The sequence below is a fragment of the Camelus dromedarius genome, chromosome 13 (assembly GCF_036321535.1).
Source record: "Camelus dromedarius isolate mCamDro1 chromosome 13, mCamDro1.pat, whole genome shotgun sequence".
Classification (NCBI taxonomy): Eukaryota; Metazoa; Chordata; class Mammalia; order Artiodactyla; family Camelidae; genus Camelus; species Camelus dromedarius.
Genome location: NC_087448.1, coordinates 13,145,089 through 13,170,172, shown reverse-complemented (window position 1 = coordinate 13,170,172; position 25,084 = coordinate 13,145,089). Strand labels below are relative to the sequence as shown.

General features: G+C 43.9%; 1 protein-coding gene across 2 annotated transcripts in view; it reads left to right on the top strand.

The window, feature by feature from the left end:
* Window positions 1-25,084, top strand: part of GPC6 (glypican 6) — a 998,128-nt gene that overhangs the window by 959,045 nt on the left and 13,999 nt on the right. For both annotated transcript variants that reach the window (XM_010980224.3, XM_064493031.1), the window contains one exon: window positions 16,342-16,478. In XM_010980224.3, the coding sequence (XP_010978526.2) occupies window positions 16,342-16,478 (137 nt within the window). The remainder of the gene's footprint in view (window positions 1-16,341; window positions 16,479-25,084) is intronic.

The window sequence follows — 25,084 nt, the reverse complement described above, 5'->3', positions numbered from 1 at the left end:
CAGAGCTGTAGTTCTCAGTCTGTAAAGCGAAGGCACCAATAACTAATTCAACATCTGTGTGCATTAGAGGGAACATGGACCTTATGGCTGGGCGTCCCCAGGTGTGGTAGCCGTCACTGCTGTTACCAGGGTTACAGGGCAGCGTCTGTCTCCTCTCCTGGTTGTATAGCTCAGTGAACCCCCACTAACCTGCGGCTTCTTGAGGCCCAGCAGGGCCAGCTTTCTGGGTGTACGGCCTGGGCAGCTGTACGGGGCCAACATTGAGAAGGGCCCATGCTTGCTTTAATGCTCTGTGGCGGCCACATGGAAATTCTTCATAGCTTTTTTTTAACAAGAAACCCCCCCACCCCTGCCGTTCACGCTTTGCACTGCCTTCCACCAATGGTATAGCTGCTCCTGAAGACACCGACAGTTTCTTACCGGGTTTTACAAGCCTTGTCTGTCTGCATAGTAGGTTTGCTTTAAATGTTTATAAGCAGAATTGACACTGCCACCCATGAATAGCAACTGAACATGAATTTACTTATTCGAGGCCCACTTTCAAAAATCAAGGCTCTTCCCGGATTTGTCTCTTTGTGGACGAGCCTTCGGCCAATCACAAGAGTCGCTGATGGAAGCGTTCATTCAAGTAAATTCTGTGAATGTAGAGCTGGATCGAGTATTTGCAGGATCTGTTAAGATTTGTTAATTGTTAAAAATTATTTTCTGGAGCAGGTTAAAGAGGTACCAAAAATATTAGCAAAATCACTTGAGAAAAGGTGGTTGCTAAGTAGCAACTGACTTTAAATACTTTCTTGATCAACATAAAAAGGCATCTGAAACAAAGGAAATAAATGATAATGCCATTAGCCATCATACATTGTAGAAGTACCTACTGGTAAAAGAAAATTCTTTCTAAGTTTTACTGTTCTCGATCTAAGCTTTTTTCACAGAAATAAAGAATCAAATACTATACCTGATTTCATTTTGGAATGTTAATGAGATTAAAATAGCTTTAAGTTTTCCCTTGACTCATTAAGCTAGAAAGTCAAAATGCTAAAAATACATGCTTTTGCTTCCAAATAGGCAGAAACAGGTAACTGTAGAAAAAGATTTTTTTCTTTTTCTTTTTTTTTTTTTCTGAATGTAACTTAGAGCAAAAGGACCTATTGGGCAAAATTTGAACCAATTTTAGTGAAGAATTTGACTATACATATAAACACATGTCTCTATTTTTCATGTAGCTTTACTTGTCAAAAAAATATCTTAAAACTTGTACCGCCAGGGAAAGTTATCAATAAAGTAAAATTTCACATCCCCCTTTTAGAACTATGGCCTTAACATTTTGTAGGGAAATAAAGCTTTGGTTAACCTTGGCTCTGGCAGACCTCATTAAAATAACAGCCTGTCAGTTTCTAGTTTAAAATAACATGGTTGTCAGTTTTATATGCAGTGGAACAATCTACAATTTTATTCTCTGGGAAAGAGACGGCGGGAAGTGTCGGGAGGGGCCGAAAGATTGGACAACACTGCCATCTGGTGGCCGTGGCGAAAGGCGGTCTCTAAACACCCACAGGTTTGGCTGGACCTTTTTGAAGCCGCATGTTATCTGGCTGCCTTGAACTTAATTTCTTTTCTATCAACTTTTTGACAGCTTTTGGTCTTTAAAATACATGCACATGCCCAGAGCCTATATGCAATTTATAATCTCAAAATTATAGTAAATCAGTAAGAAACTCTGTTCTTCGGCAACCTGTAATCCCTGTATATCAATGACTTAAGGCAATTAATTTTCAAGAGGTTGAGTCTTGTGAAAAGAATGGTGTCCAAGCAAGCTTTTAAGATATTTTCCCTTTTAAAACCTGCCACATATCTGGTGGCTAGTTACATGATTATCTTCAAACTGTTCATCAAACTGTTCATATGTACATGATTTGTATACTTCACTGGATGGAAATTCGTCAAGCTGTTCATACGTATATGATTTGTATACTTCTCAGGATGATTGTTATCCTTCCACAGAAGTTAACAAATGTAAGCCAAAAATCATCCGTCACGTAGGCAAAATACCAGCAGATGTCACAAAACTGAATGCAACATGTTCCCACTTAACACAAACGGAAGCAATTCTTGGGATAGGTTGGATCCCAGCCAGACTTCAGGTGTCACGTAACTTCAATTTAGGGCATTTTGGCAATTGATCACTTTGGGCAATTGATCAGGAGGAAGCAGCAGAGGGCAGGAAAACGGTACCAAAGAAAAGGAATGAAAATGAATTCTACTGATTGCAACCTACCCAAAGTGCAACCTACCCAAAGAATTCAGGACACACTGAGGACTCTAGTGTTTAGCTGATTGTCTGCCTTCGACTCATTCAAACAACTCAGCTCCTCCCACATCCCTGGCCCAGGAAGGAACTTAGGCTTGTGTTCTCAATATGGCAGCCAACGGCCACACCTGGCCACTGAGCACTGGAGACACCTGCAACCTGGCCTGAGACAGGTTGTATTGTAAAATACACACCAGATTTTCAAGACTTAGTACAAAAAAGAATGTAAAATATTTCATTAAGGTTTTTTTCCTATTCACTATAGATTGAAACAATAATATTTTGGATATGTTGACTTAAACTGGATATAGTCCCCAAATTAACTTCGCTTTCCTTTTTTTCAACATGGTGTCTAGAAAAGTTTAAATTACATTTGTGGCTCACGTTGTATTTCTGTTGGATGTTGCTGCTTTAGATTCTCATTGTTTCCTTGCCAAGAATGGTCATTCTGCCACTTTCCAAGATTGTTCCTCTCCCACTGGAGCTAAAAAAAGATTTCTGACATCTTTGCTACTTGTAGGAAACCAAGAGAATCTGTTCAAGTTATCGGATGGTTAAGATGTAAAGGTGAAGGTCAAGTCACTGGAGTCTAATCACAAGGGGAGTAAATGGCACCCTTCGTTGGTACCCTATGGGGTAAATTGGATCTTTAAGGTAACCAGATGGCTCCCAGGAAAAGGTAATTTACCTCCCAGGAGTAAGAACTTGATTTCCAAGAAAGAATGCACTTTCGTCACCCTGCACCATCTGTCCCCATGGTGATGTTCTCCTCATTAAGAACTTTTAGCTCCAAGTGCCCTCCTACTATATTAACTTACTAAACTTTATTAAGTCTTTAAGACGATAGTTAGGGGATGGGCACTATTTTCCCCATTTTGAAACCAATTTGTAGGGAAATGATGCAACTTTGCCAAAGTCACGGATAAAGCAAACATGGCTCTACATAGAGATTCTCCAGGAATTTCCACTTCTCTCCCTTATTGAAGAGGCTTCCTATCTATGAGCTTCTGCCACTCAGGGTTCCTCTGCCAAAAAGAGATCTTCCCAACTCTTCCACCTACAGGATGCTATTCATCCTTTAAGGCCCAGTTCAGATGCCACCTCTTCCCTGAAGCCTCCCTTGATGCCACCTCCTCCTCAATAGAAAAAGGTTGAATTTAACTTCTCTTGCCCTCCAGCCCTTAAACGTATGAGTCGCTTATTACATTTATTTTTGTGTAAGAATCTTTCCCCCACTGGGTAGTAAGTTTCTTGAAGGCAGGACCATCTCATATATATCTCTCTGTGCTCAGTACATTGCAGACTAAACAGATGTGTGTGTGTGTGTGTGTGTGTTTAATTGAACTGAGTACCCATATGTAGACCCTGAGCAACCATTTCTCCATAAAATAGGGAAGTTTATAAGACAGACACCCCTCCCAATGGCAATAGTTCATTTTTTTTGCAAGTAAGGGCACCTGGAGTTCAAATTTCATTTACAATTTAATTTGGAGACTCAGAATTTAGATTTGCCCTCTGCCTACTCTCCTTCATGTATTCATTCATTTATCTATTCATTTGCTATCTATTGACCACAACTATAAACCAGGCACTGTGCCCGATGGGGCACCCATCTCCTAGGATGTGCTGAACACCAAGCACAGAGGCCCTGCCCCTGTACCACCTACGGCCTGGGACTCACAGTCACAACGATGGGGACTTCTTTATGACAGGAAAACCAGGCGCGTCTCTGTGAGCGCATAGCAGGGAGGTCCTGAGTGATCTTGGGGTCAAAGGAGGAGCCTAGGGAAGGGATGTTGATGTTGAGGCCCACGGAAGGAATTATCCACTAAATCGTGCCCTTCTCTTCCCAGTGTGTAGACTACACGTTTGAGTTCAAGTTCATCGACATCCTCGGGTCCCGGGGTTTCCGTTCTTGGGTGCATTTGTTAGTATCTCATTCTCTTCTTCCTCAAACTCCCTTAGGCCAAAATCACTGACAATTAAACTTAAACCAATTCTCAATTAAATCCCTGAAAGAAAAGGCAGAACATTACATTATATCATAAATATCATGCAACAGATGAAGAAATAGCTTTTTTTGTGCACCACAGTACAAGTCTACATAGTTAAGGATAAATCAAATCACACCTGCCTCCAGAGCAATTTAAATGTTTTTTGTTACCTATTCCGTAAGAGATTTAGGGCAACCCGTTTCTACCAGAAACGGCTTCAGAATTTTTAGATGAATCTGATTTTGACCTACGGCTTGCTCATTTTTGTTCTGCACTGCACCTAAATCACCTTTCCAATGTGCACATGCCTTCGTGGTTCCTCTTACTGTTGGATGGAATCACGTGTGTCATATCTTACTTAAGAAGGCCCTGCTCAATTACGCGGTCTCCCGGGAGCAACAGGGTGTTCCTCATTCCCCAAGCTCCAGATATCTGTAGCGGCTTCAGAGAAAGAGACCAGAATGCACATCTGCTTCTCAGCTTTGGCGTGGAAGAATACAGCTCCAAACGTTCAGAATTAAATGGTGGACCTTAAAATGTTCGGGAATGTCGCAACTTGAAGCATAATGCTTTGCCATGCCCCCTCCCCCCTTTTTAACTTAGCAGACATACTTATTAATGTCCTGGATTTCATTCCCTGAAGATGAAAACTGAGCATTTTAAGAGTAACTTCAAGCAGTTACGAGCCACCACATTGTTGCAATCACAGGTAGTATTAGAGACTCCGTCTGGATTTTCTGAGTGTTGTCAAAGACCCTATGGAGGGACTGCACATTTGAAGTAATAGTTGGCAAAGAAGTCAATTTTTTCCAGCAAGACTAGATGTTCAGAACATCGAACATTTTTCACTTTCGTGAAATTGGGCTATTTAATCGATGCGCTTTTTCTGGCAGTTTCCTGAATGAGAGCTAATTTCCAGATTAGTCCTACACAAAAGGATTAGTCTATGCAAGCACTGTCATCTTATTGTCATGGAGGGAAAGTGAGGGAAGTCTGCTTTTCAAGCCACAAAAAACTTCCAAAGTTTTCACTCCATAGTGACAGAAGAGATGGTGTTGGGAGTAGAGGTCAGTTTTTAAATACCCAGACGGCTTCAGCATGCCTGATGTAACTGCTAGAAATCTTGAATTCTTTCTCTTCTTTTGGGCATGCGTCTGAGATGTTTCTATCCAGCAATTATGAAGACCGCATGTCTATTAATCTAACTTAGAATCAGCACTTGTCATAATTCAGGCTCTAGATCAAGGAAAGCTCCTTGGGGGTGTTTGCACCTCTGCAGCCAAAATAATGCCCCAGAAATGTTAGAGACCAAAGGTCTCAAGGAAGACAGAGCTGGTCTCAAAAGCCCGGAGAAGAGAGCGAGAGAGCGAAGGTTGGATGGACCTAAGGTCAGAAATGAATCAAAAGGAGGCTTTACCGGGTGATGGGCAGAGAAAAACAGAATCCACCCTTGGCAGGTGAAGCTAGCTATCGACTGCAAAGGAACAAAGCAAAGCAAGAGGGAACGCTGGGGTCTCCATCTCAACGCCAATCACTGGAGCAGAAGCAAGAACAGACTTCTGCTTTGTGGTCAAGCCTTGTCCATGAAGACCCCCAGAACTGCTCAGAGAGGGGAAGTGACTTGCTCTAGGTCGGGCAGCAGATCCCAAGTCCTCTTCACGTTAGCATGGATGCCTGTCATTGGAGATGTTTAATGGATTCTAGGTGAGAATCTATCAAGAACGCTCTGGAAGCATTGGACCTCGGGAGCTCTGCTGAGTCTCTAGTTTCCATGATTCATGGAAAAAACCATTCCTTGAAGTTAGTTATATTTTCAGTCTTAAGAAGCATGCTGTGCCACAATTTTAGTACCCACTGTGCAAAGTAATACTTTGATTTCACCTGCATTTCCACGGACCAAATGTCCTCTTGTCTTTTTCTTTCCACTACTGGGGTCAACGTTAGTTCAGTGTCAAACTGTGCCATTGCTCAAGGATGCGGAGAATGCCTACTCCCCTTTTTTGCCTAAAATGTAAGATGGAGGCACAGTCGGAACATTAGGTACAATAAACAGGAGGATCTGAAGCTTTGCTATCATTTTCTCAAAATCTTCTGCCAAAGAAAATTTTTTTGACCTCAACGGCATATGAAGAAAATGTCTCCCTTATTTATTTCACTTTGAGGACCAATGTTTTGCCAGAAAAGAATCTCATCTGTCTTTTCAGGGTCATGTCCTTGATACAGGGTCATCACGTAGCCAAGAAACTCCAAACCTGAAGCCAGAGGCGATGGTGCAAACTCCAGATTTTTCATCCAGTTCCCAATCCCCTGAGAAACTGGACAAAACTAAACATTGCCTTTTTAAACCTTCAAACGATTCTCTCACTTCCGGCAGGTTTTTGTATCCGTCTTAGTTTTTCCTACCAAATGTATGTGCGTTTGTCTCCTTGCGGGGAAATGGGAAAAGTTCTGCGCCACAGTGGGGAGGATATGTCACAGAAGAACAGAGTAGAGCGTGTTGCTGAATTCCCGGGGAACGTCTGAGAAAGCCCAGAGCGCGAGGCTGGTTTTGCATCGCCTGGTGACTCGAGCGCTCAGCAGAGTGCTGGGTAGCCGTGTTGTGTCTGCTTTGGGTTTACTGATAAATCGCATGGAACAGGACCCTGCTGTCACCCCCAAGACCTATTTAGAAGCTTCCCGAAAGAACACGTGTGACCAGTGATTTCTCCAAGAATTCCAGAACCTACTGAAACATCACACAACAGACAGGGACCATCTGAGGCCGGAAAAATAATGCCAAAGAGTCTCACAAACTCAGAATGAATGGAAAACTGATGTTTTAGTGACTAAGTTGCTAAAAGCCGTACCAGGAGAATGGGCTTGGGTTCAAGCTTCAGCGTAAATCGAGCAAGTAGATTAACGTGTCGTGGGGTCTTCGGGTTCCTCATTGAACTAAGTGGCATCAGAAACCCCTACTTCCTCAAGAACATTAAGCAGATTATATTCACAGATATTTGCCCACATCAGAAAAATCAGTGTTTCCTCTGAGACTTCGGAACTTTAAACACTCTGCTCCAGACTGTCTGGGTGTGTTTTCAAGTGAGTGTGCGAAGTTGTGAACAGGTACACTCGTTGTCTGACCGTTGTTTGATCACTGAAGGTGGAGGCATGACTTGAAATCTAACGCAGGTTGACACTGTGAATTGAATGACATGGTGCTTTAAGAAAAGATTATTATTCCCTAGAGTGAAGCTGGATGAGGTCACCGTCTCTGAAACAGGATTATTAAACTCTCAGGTTGCAAAGATGGTATCGTGTGTCATGGATTTCCCTTCGCTTGACCAAAGTGGCCTTGAGGCAAAAATGTCCATGAGGCAAAAATGAGGCTGCCTTTGTTTCTTTCAACAGATTGTCTCCCAAAGCTAACAAATGACCTTCAGCCTATAAAATATTCACATTGTTTTTTTTCCCTCAGTATGTATTATTTAGTGTATAGCCCTTTAAATATTAACCATCTTTTTTCTAGATATGGTATATATTATTTACATCCGGTTGCATTAGGTTTCCATGCAGATAAAACAGGCACATTGGAATCTTTGTGAAGTCATGAGCAGGTAGGGCATCCGGCCAGATGCCCGCAGCAGGTGCCCAGCGACATGAATTCTGGTCCAGGCATGATGGAGGCAGGGCAGCAGGGGCTTTCTCCCAGTTCACTCCTCACCCTTGGCAGGGAAGATCCAGAGGAAATAACAGGTCCAGGGTAGATGCGCCTCGGGTAGCAGACAGGCAACCATGAGCACGGTCTCTCGGAAGAGATCAAATAAGCCCCATCAAAGAAGCCACACAGAACCAAAGCTAACAACAAAGTTCAAACTCCCAGTCAAAATTTAACAAGTCACTCGCTTAGGAAACCAAGGGGAAGGTACTGGAGACCGTATGTCTCTGTAAAGATTGTAAAGGCTGTTTAAGATGGAATTCATTCCATTTTTAGTTAAATTCTCAGGGTTTTCCCCCAAGCCCAGATTGCCTTTGAGATCTCCGAGGCTCTTCCATCTTACCTGTGTAAATTACACCTGGAATGACACTCGAGATGGCAGGTGACTAGAATCCTAACTGGAGGATTCAAGAGCTCATCAGAGATTCCCCCACCTCACTCGGGGGGTTATCAGTTCAGGGGAAAGCACTTTTTTTCAGAGGACCTGACTGAATTTGCCCATGTCTTCCCTACTCTCCCAGGGAAAGTCCAGAAGGCAGTAGCTGGCAGATAATCGATCATTTTTGAAATCTTACTTCCCTTAGCAGATCATTGACAATGCCGTTCATGCATTTATTCGTTCGACATATATTTCTTAAACACTCAGGACATGCACAGCACTGCTTTCCAAATCTCCGCTGTGGAGCCGATACTCCCAGGGTGTCAGGAAAGCACAGACACTTCTTAACAAAACGAGGAGCTGAAGGCCAGAGTGGCGGCTAAAACTGATGGCTTGTGCATGGATAAAATTAGTCTGCTGTTGGAGGCGAAAACTTGGGAGGACCTGATAGATTTTTCACTTTTACTCCCTCTGGATAGAAATGACTGATTATCCAGCTTCCTAATAGTCCTCGTGGCAGAGTTCAGCAGCCACCAGAAAGCAGATATCAGCAAAGCCTTATTTGCTCGGGAGGGAATATGGTTTCCCCCAGAAAGGAACTCTCCAGACAAATTGATGTCAGCGCTCCCATAGCCCTTTGCTTACCCGTGACTTCCCTGCTTGCTCCGTGTCTGTTTATGCCCCTCCAGCCAGGGGTGCTTGGAGCCTGTCAAGACAATGACTTGTACTAGCTAAATTTGTACCCCCAGGGTGTAGCACAAAACCTGACGAAGAGAAGGCATAGAGGAAGCGTTTAATGGATAAATGCTAGCAACAAAAGCCTTTTTTCTTATTTAACCAATGTCTTGGAACTTTTTCTAAATTATATTACACTTCCCTGTTTCATTAAACTGATTTCATTGAATGTTTTTGCTTGCTAAGTCACTGACCCAAAATATATTGTGTCAGTCCCTGTGCTAGAGACTGGCGGAGCTCCAGTTTTTGGGGTTTTTTTGTTTGTTTGTTTTTTGTTTTTTTTTTTTTTTTTGATCTCACATCTCTATCAGCAAAAAAGTCAGAGTCATAGACACCCAGCATATTTATAACTGTTTATGCATAAATTATACACAAGTGCTGCTAAACTAATATATTCTGTACCTTGTGAAATCTGTGCCAAAACGTAGAAACTTCTGAAGAATGAGGTAAAATAAAGACCCTGTATTTTATTTGTACTTTGCAATGTTGCAGATATGTCAGCAGTGGGGGAAGTAGCACTCCTGCCCTTTTATCGTTGTTCACGTGCACTTCCATTGTGTGATAAGAAAGCAATCCAAAGTTTCTTTACAAAAGTCATTTTAAGTCACTGATCCATTTAATGAGTTAGTTATAACTACAAAATTTCATCCATAAATGCATTTAACTAGTATATATGAACTGTGATAGATTTCAGTGCCCCCGGAGCAAGCTAATAAAGGGAGAGCCTTTTCCCAATGTGGGGTCTTACTCTTTCCATGGATAATTGAGAAGCGGCTACACCATATGGACTGATTGAAGACATATCGGTATGTAAATAGATGACATATTAGGAAGTCTCAATTCCCCTTATATTTTTATACTTAAAAAATCAAAATAGAAGTTCTAATGTTTTTGTCTTGAATCACACTGAATCATTTGCACACCCCCAAGGAGGTACACAGCACCCCCACCATCAACCCAACACACACACATTGGAGACCATGGCGGGAGGCAACCTCCCTGTTACTCCTAGCGGTTAAGAGTAACAATTCCGAAGTCTGCATTTGAACGTGAATCTCACCTCTCCCACTTACTAGATGTGTGGCCACTTTTTTTCACCTCGCTGAAGCCCATTTCCCAGTTGTAAGCGGGAGATGATACTTCAGCCCAGATAGAATTGTGAAGATTGAATGTAAGTGCCTTAGCTCAGTGAAAGCTCCCAGTTACCCCACAATCGTTTCGAATCAATTACTGCCCTAGGCTGAAGGCAGCAGGGGAGCACCGTGTGCCCTGACAATAAAGTCTTATTTCTTTTTACAGCTTTTCATTATTTTTAACTTTTTCAAACGATAATGAAATGGTTGGAAAATGATAAAATTAACATCTATATATCCCTTGTGTAGATTCAATGATGGCTGACTTTTTTGCTATTTTCAAATAAGTAAAAGACAAAATAACACTTCATCACTGAATATCTTTTCATGAATTTTCTAAAAGCAAGGACAGTCTCCTACACAGCCACAATACCATGACTACGCTCAACATTAACCGTAATTCAGTAATATCATCTACTCTACTTTATATTCAAAATTTCCCAATTATCGCAAGTCTCTCTCTTATGGCTTCGTACCCACCTCAAAATCCAGGATTCAGCTAAAGTCTTCACATAGCATTTGGTCGTTATCCTGCTAGAGTTTTGTTTTTGGTTTCTGTGTGTGTGGTTTTTTGTTTGTTTAGTTTTTTTTTTTTTTAACAGCAGTCTTCTTTTCTTTTTTTCCCTCCTCTTTTGAAGAGTAAAGGCAGGTGTCTTATATACTATCCCACGCACTGGATATGTCTGATCATTTATTTACGGTGTTATTTAGTTTATACCTCTCTCCCCAACATTTCCTGTTATTAAGTTGTTAAGGCGGAAGGTTGATAAGATTCAGGTTAAGTATTTGGGGCAAGAGGGCTTCTTAAGTGCAGTTGTCAGACAACAGTGCTTGGACAGTCCTTTCTGCTCTTTGTCTTTGCCAATCTCCTTGCTTTCAGCAGTCCCTCCCCCTTGTCCGCTACCTCCCTCTCTGGTGTATTTGTCCAATTCTGTAGGGTGGGTATGAAAATGGTATCACTGTCTTGCTATGGTTAAGTATTCAGGACCCTTGACAGATTTTAAATGAAGGGTATCTGCCTTTACTGAAGCCAGTAATTGAAATTGTCAGAAATCAGAACCAAGTCCAGATAAGTTCTGTAAGAGGGGTTGGGTTTTCCTATGGATCCCAGCAGTATACATTTGGGTCAGATTCCTATGGGACAACAGAAACTGTTTAACTTTCACAATCTGTCAACAGCATAGATGAAAAATATTTAGTACACAGGTATTACTAACAGTACACTATTCCTAATATGACACTGGACACGTGGTAAGTGGAATTTGCAAGCATCGGAGAGTGTTCATTTGTCCTAGAATTGCTCTTTGGGGAAGCAGGGACACGAAATTGTCAATTCCACGTTTGATCTCAGTTCTTTGTTCCCATCAGGTCTGTGTTATTAATGAAGGAAGGCTCACTCTCATTCTCAGTAATATATTTCTACCAAGAGCACTTGCTAACATGAAGCTTAGTACACTGTTGTGTGTACTTCAGTTTCCAGGGGGAAAAAAACAACTCAGATCTGGAGCTATGGCAAAGTAAGTTACATTATTATTCAAAAAGAAAAAGAAAAGAAAATGAAAAAAAAATTTCCAAACGATGTGAGAATTGAAAAACTTTGTTGATACTAAAAAACAAACTGCAATCATTCAGCTATTCTTTCAAACCAAAGGCATATTCCCCTCCAGTGGCTAATAGTGTCCATGTTTTTCAGCTGTCTGCTTCTCCACCCCAGTCTGGAAGAGAATTGGACGATGTTTTCGTGCAGAATGTTAAAACAGCATTTACATCTCTCACTGCTCTTTTGCTGTTTCCACCTTCAGTTGCACAGTGGGAATGCCTGGCGTCTGAAATGCCAGCGTGAACACGACCTGATTACAAAGTATGCTGAGACGAATGGTCCGAGAGGACCCACACTCCTCGCTAAGCCAGATACAACTCCCAGGAGGACCCACAACTCCTCCTGGCCCCTCTGAGATGAGAGCCCACACTGTGTGACCTCAGCTCTTTTGTGTTAGCCGTGTTGTCTGTGACTCTGTAACAGGCCGGAGCAATGAAACCATTTTCTCAATCAACATTTATTGAGCATGTACTGTGTGCTGAAACATATGTGACCAACTCATCTCAGTTTGCCCAGGACTAACTCATCTCAGTTTTCGTGCTGAAAATTCAGTGTCCTAGATCCCCCTATGTCGCAGGTAAAATGGGGATGGTTGGCCACTTGACTCTTTCTAAGCACTGAGGATAGAGACCAATTAGAACTCAGTCCCTGCCATCAAAAATCATGTGGTCTTAGCGAGAATCAGAAAAGTCAGCCAATTATAAGAGGTCGGAGTGATCGGTGTTCAGAATCATGAACAGGGCCCTGTGGAACACGGAAAGTTCAAGCCAAGCCTAACTCAGAAGCCAGGGAATGCACCTTGAGAGAAACAATGCTTGAGTTTGATTTTTTTTTTTAAAAAAACGAGCCACCTGACCTACACTGTTAAATTTGGCAAACATTATAAAAGGAGATACCTATGGGAGATCATGCAATTTTATTCTTTCTTTGTGTCTCAAAATATATATATTTGGTTCAGATTCCCACAGCATCAAGGTGAGATTTCAGCATGAAATAAGCAGGAAAGGGCACACTTGTTCTTGACGTATTCTTATGAGACAGAATAAAGCTTACAGTATTTCTGTCCTGAAGCTGCTGATTATTCCCTGAACTAGTCCTGAACATCTGATACCTGTTTCTTCCTCTGGGGTCTGTGTTTGAGAACAGTGACCATGAGTGGCCTAAGGGGGGGATTCCAGATGAGAAGTGAAGGGACCCCAATGTGGCACCCTGCCGAACAACTGTGAGGGATTTCATCTTAGACATGTTTTATTTTGAAAGAAAATTCAAACTTACTGAAAAATTGCACTTTTGGAAAATTTTTATACCTCCATCTAGATTCACCAATTATTAAAAATGTCCCACATTTGCTTTCTCACTCTCTTTCTCTCTACATCTATGTGTTGTTGTTCAATATGATTCTGATTATTCCTGAACCGTGCTAGAAGAAGTTGTGGAAATCGTAAGTCTTTAACTCTATACACTCCAGTGTGTATCTCTTAAGCTCATGACATTCTCCTGTGTTACCACAGTATGAGTTCATATTCAGGAATTTTAACACTGAAATAATATTATGATCTAATATAGAGTCAGTATTCAAATTTCGCCAACTATCTCAATGATGTCATTTATGGCAATTATTTTTCTGATCTAGCGCCCAATCCAGAAGTGCCCCCTGTATTTGGGCCCATGTCTCTTACTCTCTTTCATCTAGAACTCCAGCTCGTGTTTGTCTTTCATGAAGGACGTTTTTGAGGAATACCGACCAGTCGTTTTGTAGAACGTCCCTCAGTTTGGGTTTGTCTGCTGTGTCCTTACAGTTGGATTCAGGTTGTGAATTTTAGCTACAGAAGTGATGTCTCCTTGTCACATCACATCAGGAGGCACCCGAAATCAACCTGTCCCATTACTCATCCCCTGGCTGAGGTGGGGGCCGCCAAGCTTCTGCACTGTGTGTAAAATGACCAGGTTTCCTTTTGTAATGAGTCGCGTGTGGGGGATGCTTCGAGATTGTGTAAATATCCTATTCCCCATCACATTTTGACCCAGTATTTTTTGCACCTGTACTGGTTTGCCAGGGCTGCGTAGCCACCGGCTGGGAGACTTACAACAACAGAAATGTAATTTCTCACAGTCTGGAGTTCAAGGTGCCAGCAGGGCTGCTTCCTCCTGAGGCTGTGAGGGAGATGCTGTCTCAGGCCTCTCCCCTGGCTTCATGTGGTTGGGGTTTCCTTGGCTTGTAGACACATCACCTCAGTTTCTGCCTTCATCTTCACATGGTCTTCTCCCCGTGCGTGTCTGTCTCTGTGTCCTAGTTTCCCCTTTCTATAAGGACAAAGTCATGCTGGATCAGAGCTCACCCTAATGACCCCATTTTAACTTGATCATCTGCAAAGACTCTATTTCCAAATAAGGTCACATTCAAAGGTCCCAGTGGGTAAGACTCCAGCATCTTTTGGGGGGAATCAATTCAACCCATAACAGTGTCAATGGATGACATTTACTGAGGTCAGTTACTACTATGATGGTTGCAGAATGGTGATTTTTCCATCTTGCTTTTAACATTTATTTGTTGGTACTTGATGGGGTGGGGGAAGGTTGAAGGTTTTTTGGATAATTGTTGAACAGAGAATGTCCATCCCTCTATGGCTGGATAGAAATGGCCACATATCTTTAGAATGAAAAAATAAAAAACCAGTAACAACATGCATGAGTACCTGTACCAGGAGTGGTGAGCAGAGAAGGCCTGGCGTCCTCACAGCCCTGTAGCCAGTCAGGTTGGCTGGAAGGAGAGCCGGGGGGCAGCCTGTGGACCAAAGTCAGCGTGACTGGGGAAATCGGAGCGCGTAGTGTTCAAGCTACCTAAACATCTGCTGTGTGTCAGCTGCTCCTGGGAATGCCATTTACTGGTGGATTTTTTTTTTAACGTTCTGAAACAAAAGTAACATCACACCATTCAAGGATATATACCAGGCTCTCAGATTCCACTTTCTGGTCATCTTCAGAACTTGGTTGGTGAACAGACATTTCCCAGGACTGAAATCTCTGTCATCACCAGAATCACAGATGAACAAGGGCTGTACAATTCTGGAACTACCGAGAAATATGACTAGGGATAACATGAAATGTCAGAGCACTTTTATTTCTTTGTGTTTACTCTTAAACCTGACAAAAGACCTTTGGAGTTTTTTTTCTTAAATCTATACTTCATCCACGGTAAACACAGAATGCTTTCTTTCCAAAGGCTACAGATCACACGTGTCAGTGGTTCTCACTTCTAGGATGCTGCGTCGGTTTGCAGGGCTGTTGAGACAAGGTACCACAGCGCAGACGGGGTGGCTTAAAGTCTATCATCTCCCTGTTCTGCAGGCCAGACGTCCAAAACTCGAGGTGTTGGTAGGATTCGTTGCCTCTGAAGACTGTGAGGGAAGGATTTTTTTCCAGGCTTCTTTCCTTGGCCTGTAGATGAATGTCTTCTTCCTGTGTCTCACATTGTCTTACCTCTATGGATATCTCTGCATCCATATTTCCCCTTTTGCATAAGAACCCCAGGCATGTTGGATTAAGGGATCACCCTAATGACCTCATTTTAACTTCCTTACTTCTATAAAAACATTAACTCCAAATAAGGTCATATTCAGAGGTACTGAGGGCTTCAGCATATGAATGGGGTGGTGGGGGGACATAATTCAACGAGTAACAGATGCATTTCAACCATCCATAGATTTTCCCAATGTTCATGTAGACAGAATGAGAAATCAGAGTTGTGGCTGTGTGGACCTAGATGCGAGTTATGAAGCCAAAATGGTACTGAATCCCTCTCCCTACCCTCCCCATAGATGAAAAGCTAGTGCTGAACCTGAAAACACGAAAGATGCTGGTCCCAAGCTCCTCCAGGCCATCCGTCCACACGGCTGTGGATTTTGCACTTACCTGTGTCTGGAAAGACTCTTCTCCCTCTGCTGCTAGAGATTTCTAAGTGGGTTTGGTTTGCTGCTCAGCGTCCAAGAGTGTGGGCTTGTCAGTCGGTCAAGAGTGGAGATTACCAGCAGCTGAATTAGTGACAATCTGCAGTTCTTGCAGAAACAAGCAGATCTTTGGAGAAAGCTCTGTATCTCTTCGTGCACTGTTGAGGTGCATTTACCTGACATCCTGACAGATGAGTTCTAAAGGATATATTTAGGGTGTTTGCAATAAGGAACACCTATTTCTCCCAGCTGAAGAGGGACCCGAAGTCAGTTGAGATGCTTCATGAGGTTTTAAATGCAAAGAATGGGAGGATAGAAAAGATGGAAACCCAAGAGCCAGTTACCTGAGATTCTCTGCCGGAAGCTAGAAGGATATTGAGGGAAGAGGAAGTGAGGCTTTCCTGGGCAAAAAAATCCTGCAGGATGCTGTCTCTCTTAAAGCTGATGGAGAGTTTGTGCTAGTCCTAACCTTCACCTGCATTGCATTCTTGTGTAGAAATGGGCAGTGCCTGGGGAGAGTGTTCACTGTCTTTCCTTGCTTTCTTGATCAGGTCACAGACATAAAAGAGAAACTGAAGCTCTCTAAAAAGGTCTGGTCGGCGTTGCCCTACACCATCTGCAAGGACGAGAGTGTGACAGCGGGCACGTCCAACGAAGAGGAATGTTGGAATGGGCACAGCAAAGCCAGGTGAGGGCGACTCACTGTTCTTATGAATGGGGCATTGCACATACAGCCCTGGAAGGCTCTCCTGGCACAGCTCTGCAGACCTGTGTGTGCAAAAAGCAACGGAGGGTGGAGGGACAAGTTGTCACTTAGCGACAGCTGTTCAGAGTGACAGGTTTGATGGACACCTGGGAGCACTTACTCTCAAGGTGCCATTAAGCGTGGAATCCTTGTTCTGAATGCCTCGCCTCTGGATGAGGACAGAGCGATGGTGACAGATGCCAGGTTACGGATATCCTGAGATCACAAAGAGCTTTTATGTTCACTTAATGACTTTAAGATAGTGGACTATTTTTATCCGAGTTACATTTGTACAGCTTACTGGGATTTTTTCCATCACAAGTTAAACAGGGAGTGAAAATCTGACTATAATTTTTTTCACCCTTGGATAAAAAAAAATATTCAAGTCTCACTGAAAGGGTAAGGGAAAAAGAAAATGATGGACAAGCAGGAGTGCATCTCATAGGTCCCATGCCTTGGAAGGGCCCACTGGACCCCCTGATGAGAGATGTCTCTGCCTCATCCTGCCACTCTGCTGCCCAGTGCTGCTGGCACTTGGTATGGAATTTCTGACTTTCTTGATTCAGCCCAGAAATGGGCTTGGCCTGAGTTTTCATAGGGTGGAGAAGTTGGATGAGGGAACTGGCTGGGAGCCGACAGACAGGGCAGACACCAGGAGAGGAATCTGCCCGGGGCCCTCCTTAGCGAGGGTGCAGGTGGGTAGAGCAGCTGGTAAACTGGACTCAAGGAATCTTTGGGGATCAACCAGCAGGTGGAGAAGCTAAGAGGGGGCTCTGTTCTGGGGCTTCTTGGGAGGTTTCAAGCATATGAAGCAGCTGTGATGAAAAGCAAACGAGAAGAGTCGTGGATATCAAGTTGAGAAGGAGCTGCAGAAGGCAGGGTGCGAGGAAGGTGCTCACTGGGTATAACTTCTCACACTGCTGAGTCTCATTTTTTAACATCTACTGGCAATGATATTATTAGCCCTACTAGAAAAGAGCTTAGAAAGTTGAAAACAAAACAGCTATAGAAAGAACTATAAGCATTTCAAGGTACCCCCAAATATCGATGTCCAAATCAGGAGGGTACAAAGGTGTATTTGAGGTCTCAATAACACGCCCCTCAAAAATGTTTAGTCATGTATCAGTGTCCAGCCTTTTAGGACCTTGGACCTTGGACCTTGGACCAGCAAATTCAGCTGTGAATTAACAGCTTCTAACGTGTCTTTTCCTGATGATGGTAGAAAAAGGCACTGTAAAAGGTGACCAGATGGCCTAATGGATGAAGCGGTTGATTTTTTGAGCGGCTCTGTTGCCCATCTGCATTTACCTTTCAGCCTTGGCTACAACGGAGGCTGTGTTTTGAACTCCATTCCCATGCATTGTTGCACAAGTTACAGGACACGGTGCATAGGCCATTTCTCACAAAAGGAAACATAAGGAAAGGCTTCGGGCAGGGCTTGGGGAAGGGAGTACACTCCATCTGGAAAATGAGTGGAGAAGACAAAGACCACTGAGGCTAGAGCTGGAGGAGACTGGCCTGGCTCAGCCCGGCTCCGCACTGTGCAGCCAGGAGCCCAGACTGGGTAAGCCATTAGTCTAACGTCAGCTGACGAGCAAAGGCGGAAGCTGAGATCTCCCAAACCCTAGCCCAGGGTTCTTTCCACTTCAATGCCCTGCCTCTAAAACAGAGTGACAGCTAAATACTGTCCTCCCCAGGTTAGGAGAGCAAATGAAACAGATTCTCAGCCCTGTACAAGCTTTAGTGGATCTACATTCGTTCATTCAGTCCATCAGCAATATTATTAAACACTCCTCCCTTGGCCCAGGCACTTGCAAGGCTCTGTGACTCAAGTACTATTTGACGGCAGTGGTGTCTGTCAACACCGGAAAAGGCACAATGGCTGGAGAGAGGACAGTGGATTTTGGAACTTCAAGTACCATCTTAATGGACTGCCGGTTAGGAAAGGACCACACAGTACTCAGGGGCCAGATCGGAATTTTATCCCGGGGTCCGTGGGAAGCCATTGGAGGATTTATGCAAGTGAGGGAAATCATCAAGTGTAATGCAGTAAAGTCATTTGTAGGAATATTCCAGAATTTAACACAGTATATTATTAAAAAGATAAGTCTGTCAAATACTTGTGACTCAAATTATATTGCCATTGAAAAATTACAATTTCTTGGGGATTTTTTTTTTAATTCTTCCACTGGAATGGAATCTTAATCTTACAACTTTATATTTAATAGCATTATAAGTAGATAACCAATAAAGACTTGTTGAATTAAATTTAATTGAAGCTTTCTTCTCATCCAAATATTAATTGATCTAGGAACACACAGGAGACATTTTCATTTTAAAAAATTCCACTGAACTATGCTGCAAGTTGAAACATGTTTGTAATGCAGATAACCTATCTTTTCCCTATTTTTGAAGTATGGGCTTTCAGATGATAGGTTGTCTTAAATGTTTAGGAGTGCTTATTAAAAAAAAAAAAGACAGGTTATTCTTCTCATCTGTGTGAAATAAAAGAATGGGAAGCTTATTTTAAAAAAAAAAAACCTATTAACAGATGTCGATGGATACGGAACAGCGATGCTGATCAGCACTGACAGAGATGGTCACTGTCTGGAGTTTTTAAACCCAAGCCTGTGGCATGAGGCCACCAACAGCTCAGACATTTCGCCCTCTCTTTGTGTTTTATCCGTCTGAGTCCCTCAGCCACAGTCGTTGGCTCAGTCCTGCAGCACTTTTATCCTAGCTTTGTATTTGATCGGGCTTGTCCTCCATCATGCCTGTTTCTCCTGATTGTTTTCTGAATGAGCCTCCACAGCTCTTTACCACACTCCCTTCATTCAGAAGCGTGTCTAGTCCCCATGTTAACATTTCTGAAACCAAAAGGACTCCTACAGTGGGTATGTCCCTTTACTCCAGGATATAGTATTTCCCCAAATAGCTAAAATGAATACTTACTAAATGAACAGCACCTGCTGAAATTAATGATGACTTGAAACAGAACAGGATACACCCAGATGCAGTTGCTATGGCAACGACAGGGTGAAATCTGCTGTGCTGAGATAACAGTCAAGGATATGTGCGCCATGGCCCCCCCTGGAACGAGAACCCCGCTTCCTGCCCTGCCCCCACCTTCATCCATCTCTGGGAGATCTCAGTCTGTTTCAGTAGCTGAGCGGGTCTGGAACCAGGAGGTGAGGTAGAAGGAAGAGAGAGAACAGGTTGTAAGCTCTAAAGCAGTGCTTCTCACACAGGCTAAAATCTGGGGGATCTTGTTAAAAATGCAGATTCTGATTCAGTAAGTCTGGGGCGGGACTGAGATGCTGCATTTCTAACAAGCTTGCAGGGGTTGCAAACTTTGCTGGTCCTGGGACCGCACTTTGAGTAGCAAAGCTCTAAGGCAGAGTTGCCGGATTTAGCACATAAAAACCGCAGACACCAAATGGAACACACTTATACTAAAAAAAAAAAAAAAAAAAGGATTCATTGTTTATCTGAAATTCAGGCTTCACTGGCAGTCCTGTGTTTTATCTGGCAGCCCTACTTTAAGTTCCCATTAACATGTAAGATATTCCCTTTTTCAGTTCACACACAAGCCTCAGGGACCGTGTTACGATTTGCTGTTTTCTCTTTGCCTCCACGGATACCCTTGATGTTTGCTTTTGTGGGGTTCTTCTTCTATGAAAGACAACAGCGGCAACTGGGCTGAGGAGGTCACGTGGTCCAGCTGTCACGCCACCCACTCAGGACAACCGGAGCCCAGGCCAGGTTCAAGTCATCCCAGCAATGAATTGCTTAAGCCTCGCAAGTGCATCAAGAGGGAATTTACGTTGGAAACACAGCACAGCCTTCAGGACACAGGACATTGTCTGCACAAACCTCTGGTCTCAAGTGAGATGCCCTTATGGGCCAAGGATGGACACTTTGAATCCCTGGCCAGTACTGGATTCAATGAATGTCTCAGCTCAGGCTGTGATAACAAAACTACCGTAGACTGGGGACTTAGACATTGATTTCTTGTAGCCTGGAGGCTAGAAGTCCAAGATCAGGGTGCTTGCTGGCAGGGCTGGGTTCTAGTGAGAACCCTCCCAGCCCTCCTGGCTTGCAGGTGGCCGCTTCCTTGCTGCACCCTCACAGGTTAGAGAGAGAGGGCTCTGATCCCTTCTTCTTCCTATCAGAGCACTAATCCCATCCTGGGGCTCCGCCTTCCCGACTTCATCTACACCTAATTGCCTCCCCAAGGCCCCACCTCCGGACATCATCACATGGAGGGTTAGAGCTTCAACATATGGGTCTTGGTGGGGCCCAAACATCCAGTCTACAGCAGACAGTACTGAAATCCGCATGCTACTTTATCAGAATAGCGAATAAAGAATTCAGGTCAGTGTCTGTCACCCAAGAAATGCAACCTAGGCTGCATCTTCAGTGACCAGCAGGAAAGTGAGTTGGCAACTGTAACTTCTCTTCCTCCCGCTTCTCACATACCTAAGCAACTTCCTAGGAGCAATGAAAGAAGACGCAGCAACACTCTGACCTAACTCAGGCAAACAGAAACTGAAAGAAAGCGAGGAAGGATGGGAGGAAAATCAATAATAATCTAGAAGGCCAGAGGGAAAAACAGTTCAAGAATCGTGGTGCGGGTTCCAGATCTAGGCCCCCTAAAGGGCCCAGGGGGAACCTAGGGCCCACAGGAGGACATCCACAGTCACCCGTCATCCCCAAGAAGGACGTTCTGGGCAGCCGGTGTCTGCAGTGAGCTGTCTGCACAGGAGCTGGAGAGTGATTCGATGGCAGGCAGGAAAGCAGAGGCTCAGAAGGAAAGCAGACTTGATGTGGATAGCGCACAGAGGCTGGGACTCCGTCCCACGGCAGCAGAAAGGAAATTAAAGCCCTCGTGATGTTCACGTTGCCTCTTACCTTTCTGTTCATATAGAGACAGACTCTCGCTTTTGAGGATGGAGCCATGTCAAATTACATCATCTGTGTGTTCCTTGAGGATTGTGTTCCCCTCCTGGGGACCCTTTGTCTAAGCTCAGAGGAGTTGAAAAGGAGAGTATGGGGGACAATGGGGTGAGGCAGGAGGAGCACAACGGAAGCCAGTCCCACAGAGGCAAGTCCCAGGAGTACGTGGATTTCATGAGAGAACATACATTATCACAGAGTCTTCAGGGCTTCTTGAGTCAGTCATTTCCAGACTCCTCCTTCTCACCCATAAAATTGGCCAAACAGCTTTGTTTTTCTGCTCCTGGTAAGCCAGTGTTTAGCCACCACCCCTCTTTAAGATGCTTCCTAGCAGGTCATCAAGATGCCGGCTGAGGGACACGGATTAATCCAGTCCACTGGAGTCAGAGCTTTTGCTGGGAGCCTCCGCTGTCTTGTATGGCAACTGACCCACACAGAAATAACTGTGTCCCCCAGGGAAATCCTTCCTGAGACCAGGAGGCAAATACCATAAATTGTAAGAAATAGGAATCATAGAAAAATCTTGAAAATAGATCCATCACTCTCGGGAGTGGATCGACTAAGCAAAGAAGCTAGAGGGGAGTCGTGAGTGGAGAAGTTTGAGCAGCTGGAGGAGGGACGAAACGGTGCACAGTGATGAGTCTGTCAATGACGGTGACTTGGTGGGTCTGGAGGGACAATATTGTCTTAGTCTGATGGCAGGATATGTCCCAAAGCACTCCAGCTGCATGTGAAAGAACTGTGAACTATGTGATGTGCACCCAGCCAGGCAAACACCTCGGGAAAGTGGGAAGTCTGTCTGGGAAGAGAACTGGCAACTGTCCAAGCTGGCGTTGCTGGAAGCCCACTTTCCTTCTCTGGAATCCTTGGGGGAGAAGACCCCACAAAAGCTACTGTTCCAGGAGAGAAGGACCCTGAGGACATCCTCAGCAGCCCTGAGAGCTGGCTCGTGGGTCTACTTTTTCATCCGTGCTGGAGTTTGCTGACTCCAGTCCTACCAAGAAAAGCTGGTTTGGGCAGCTGCTGCCAATGAGTTTAGAGGCCAAGTCAGAGAATTCAGCTTCTGTTCACTGGCGCAACCAATGAGCTGTGTGTCCTCCAGGAGTTCCAAACCATTTCATGCCAAGCAGTCTCCAGCTGGAGGGAGGCCACTGCAAATCATTCTTCTGTCCATGAATTCAGGCTTTAAAACTCCCATTTTTGCTGCTGACGGCCCTCCTAAGAAATGAGCTTGGCATTTGAGGGAGCCCCATGTTAACAACTTAATTTTCATAGGAATGCACGGCCATCGTGTATTATATTTTTCAAGCATCTCCATATACCTTCACTTAATATGACAGTTTGTGAAACAAATAAGGTATTATTCACTTATTTATATATAGTCGTATATAGTAATAATTGTATGAGGGATATATATATAAGTATACAGTGGCTAAGTGACTTGCCCATGATCACACTGCTGGGTCCCTGAGAGATCTCAGGTGCCCTGGCTCAATCTCTGTGTCTCTAGCCGTATCTCAGTGACATATCTCACTGAAGTACCTCCAGATCAAGTCTTCAAGAATTTACTTGAAGAATTTCACTTATCACTATTTTTTTTACGTGGCAAAATAGACATGATGTAACATTTCCATTTTAACCGTTTGTGACTGTACAGCCAATACACTCACATGGCTGTGCAACCATCACCACCATCCACCTGCAAATATTTCCATCTTCCTAAACCCAAACTCTGCACCCATTAAACAGTAACTCCCCACACCTCCCTCCCGCCAGCACCTGGCTACCAGCATTCTACTTTCTGTCCCTTGATTACTTCGGGTACCTTGTACAAGAGAAATTAGATAGCATTTGTCCCTGTGTGTCCAGCTTATTTCACTTAGCATAATGTCTTTAAGATTCATCCATGTTAGCATGGGTCAGAATCTCCTCCCTTTTTAAGGCTGAATTACTGCATGCATAGACCACATTTTGTGAACGCATTCATCCATCAGTGGACACTTGGGTGGAGTCCACCTTCTGGCTATTGTAAATAATGCTGCTGTCGACACGGGTGTGCAAGCATCTGTTCCAGCCCTTGCTTTCAGTTCTTTTATGTGGCCAGAAGTGGAATTGCTGGATCATATGGTAATTCTATTTTTCACTTTTTTTGTAGAACTGCCATACTGCTTTCCATTGCACTGCCCCATTTTATATTCCCACTAGCCAGGCACAAGAGTCCCAATTTCTCCCTGCTCCAGGGGTCCCAAGCCTACTGAGGAGGGCACCCTGGGCTAGGAATGCCTGATGTGCTGACCGGGTCACTTATCACTCATAGCAAGCTCCACAGACATTTCCTCCACCAGGACCCCCATTTGCGGCTGGGTTGGCTTTTGCGGTTCTTATGATCATAAATCACAGGATGCACTGCAGTAAGAGGCCATCAGGGAACCCTGAGGAACGAGATTTATTACCCACAGAGGAGTGCATGGCACACCTGATGGCCACACAGCGAGATCTCTGGTAGTGAGAGAGGGATGGCCTGGGACTCCGCCTTTATTAGGGTCTAAGGGTGGGGTGCTGTAGTTTCAAGAACTCATTCTTTCTTGGCTACATGAAAGCACACAGTGCCAGAAGGGAGATTCCAGTCACTCAAGCCCTCGCTATGGCGGTTACCCAGGCCGTTCTGAAAGGCGACCTTCACGGGTGAGGCCCAGTTTCTTATCTAAGTGTGTCCTAGCAGCTGCGCCGTACAGCGGGCAAGGTATCCATTCGGGATGGATGCCTTTTAAAACTGCTGCCTTGGCTGTCAGTGGCTTAATGCCAGGCACTTGCACTCCATTCCACATCTTCACCAACACTTGTTATTTTCTGGTTTTCGTTTTCTTTTTCCTTTTCCTTTCTTTTTCTCTTTCTCTTTCTCTTTCTTTTTCACATCCATCCTAATGAGTGTGAAATTTGACATATTTTCCAAATGCTTTTGAAAAAGGGTATGGGTACCCGAGGTTCTCAATGCCTTGTTTGATATCTTTGGACTACTCATGTTTCAGAATTCAGAACTGTTTTGATTTTAGGAAAACATCCCAGTGCACATACTATATATTATGTCATACGCCCAGTGGGGGCTACAGCTCACAGTCAAACACGCTAAGTTTCTGCAGCAAAATATATTACTTTTCACATTAAGTGGAATAAATGATAATCAGATCAAGTTCGGCTAGTAAGTGTTTGGAGACTTTCAAATTTTGGAACTGCAGATGGGGCATTTCAGACCTGTCTGAATATTCTGTCTTCTTAGAGTAGTTGAGCACGTCAGCCCACTGGAGATGGGTGCCTTTGGAGCGCTGAATTAGACTCTGCTATAGAGATACGTATTGAACGGAGCTCATTTGTAGCAACAAACAGGACTGAAGCTGTTTTCACGGCCCTCTTCCAAGTGCGCCTCGAGGCTGGAGCTGTCCGAGGAGGTGTCAGGCACCTGAAAATAAACCCACGTTGTCACCTAGGGACCCCATTTCTCCTCATCCTTCCTCCAGCTTCTATTTGGACTCTCACCAGCTCCACTGGGCACCCCCAGGCTAACCTTCCTTACAAGTTCCTTACTTCTGAGGCTG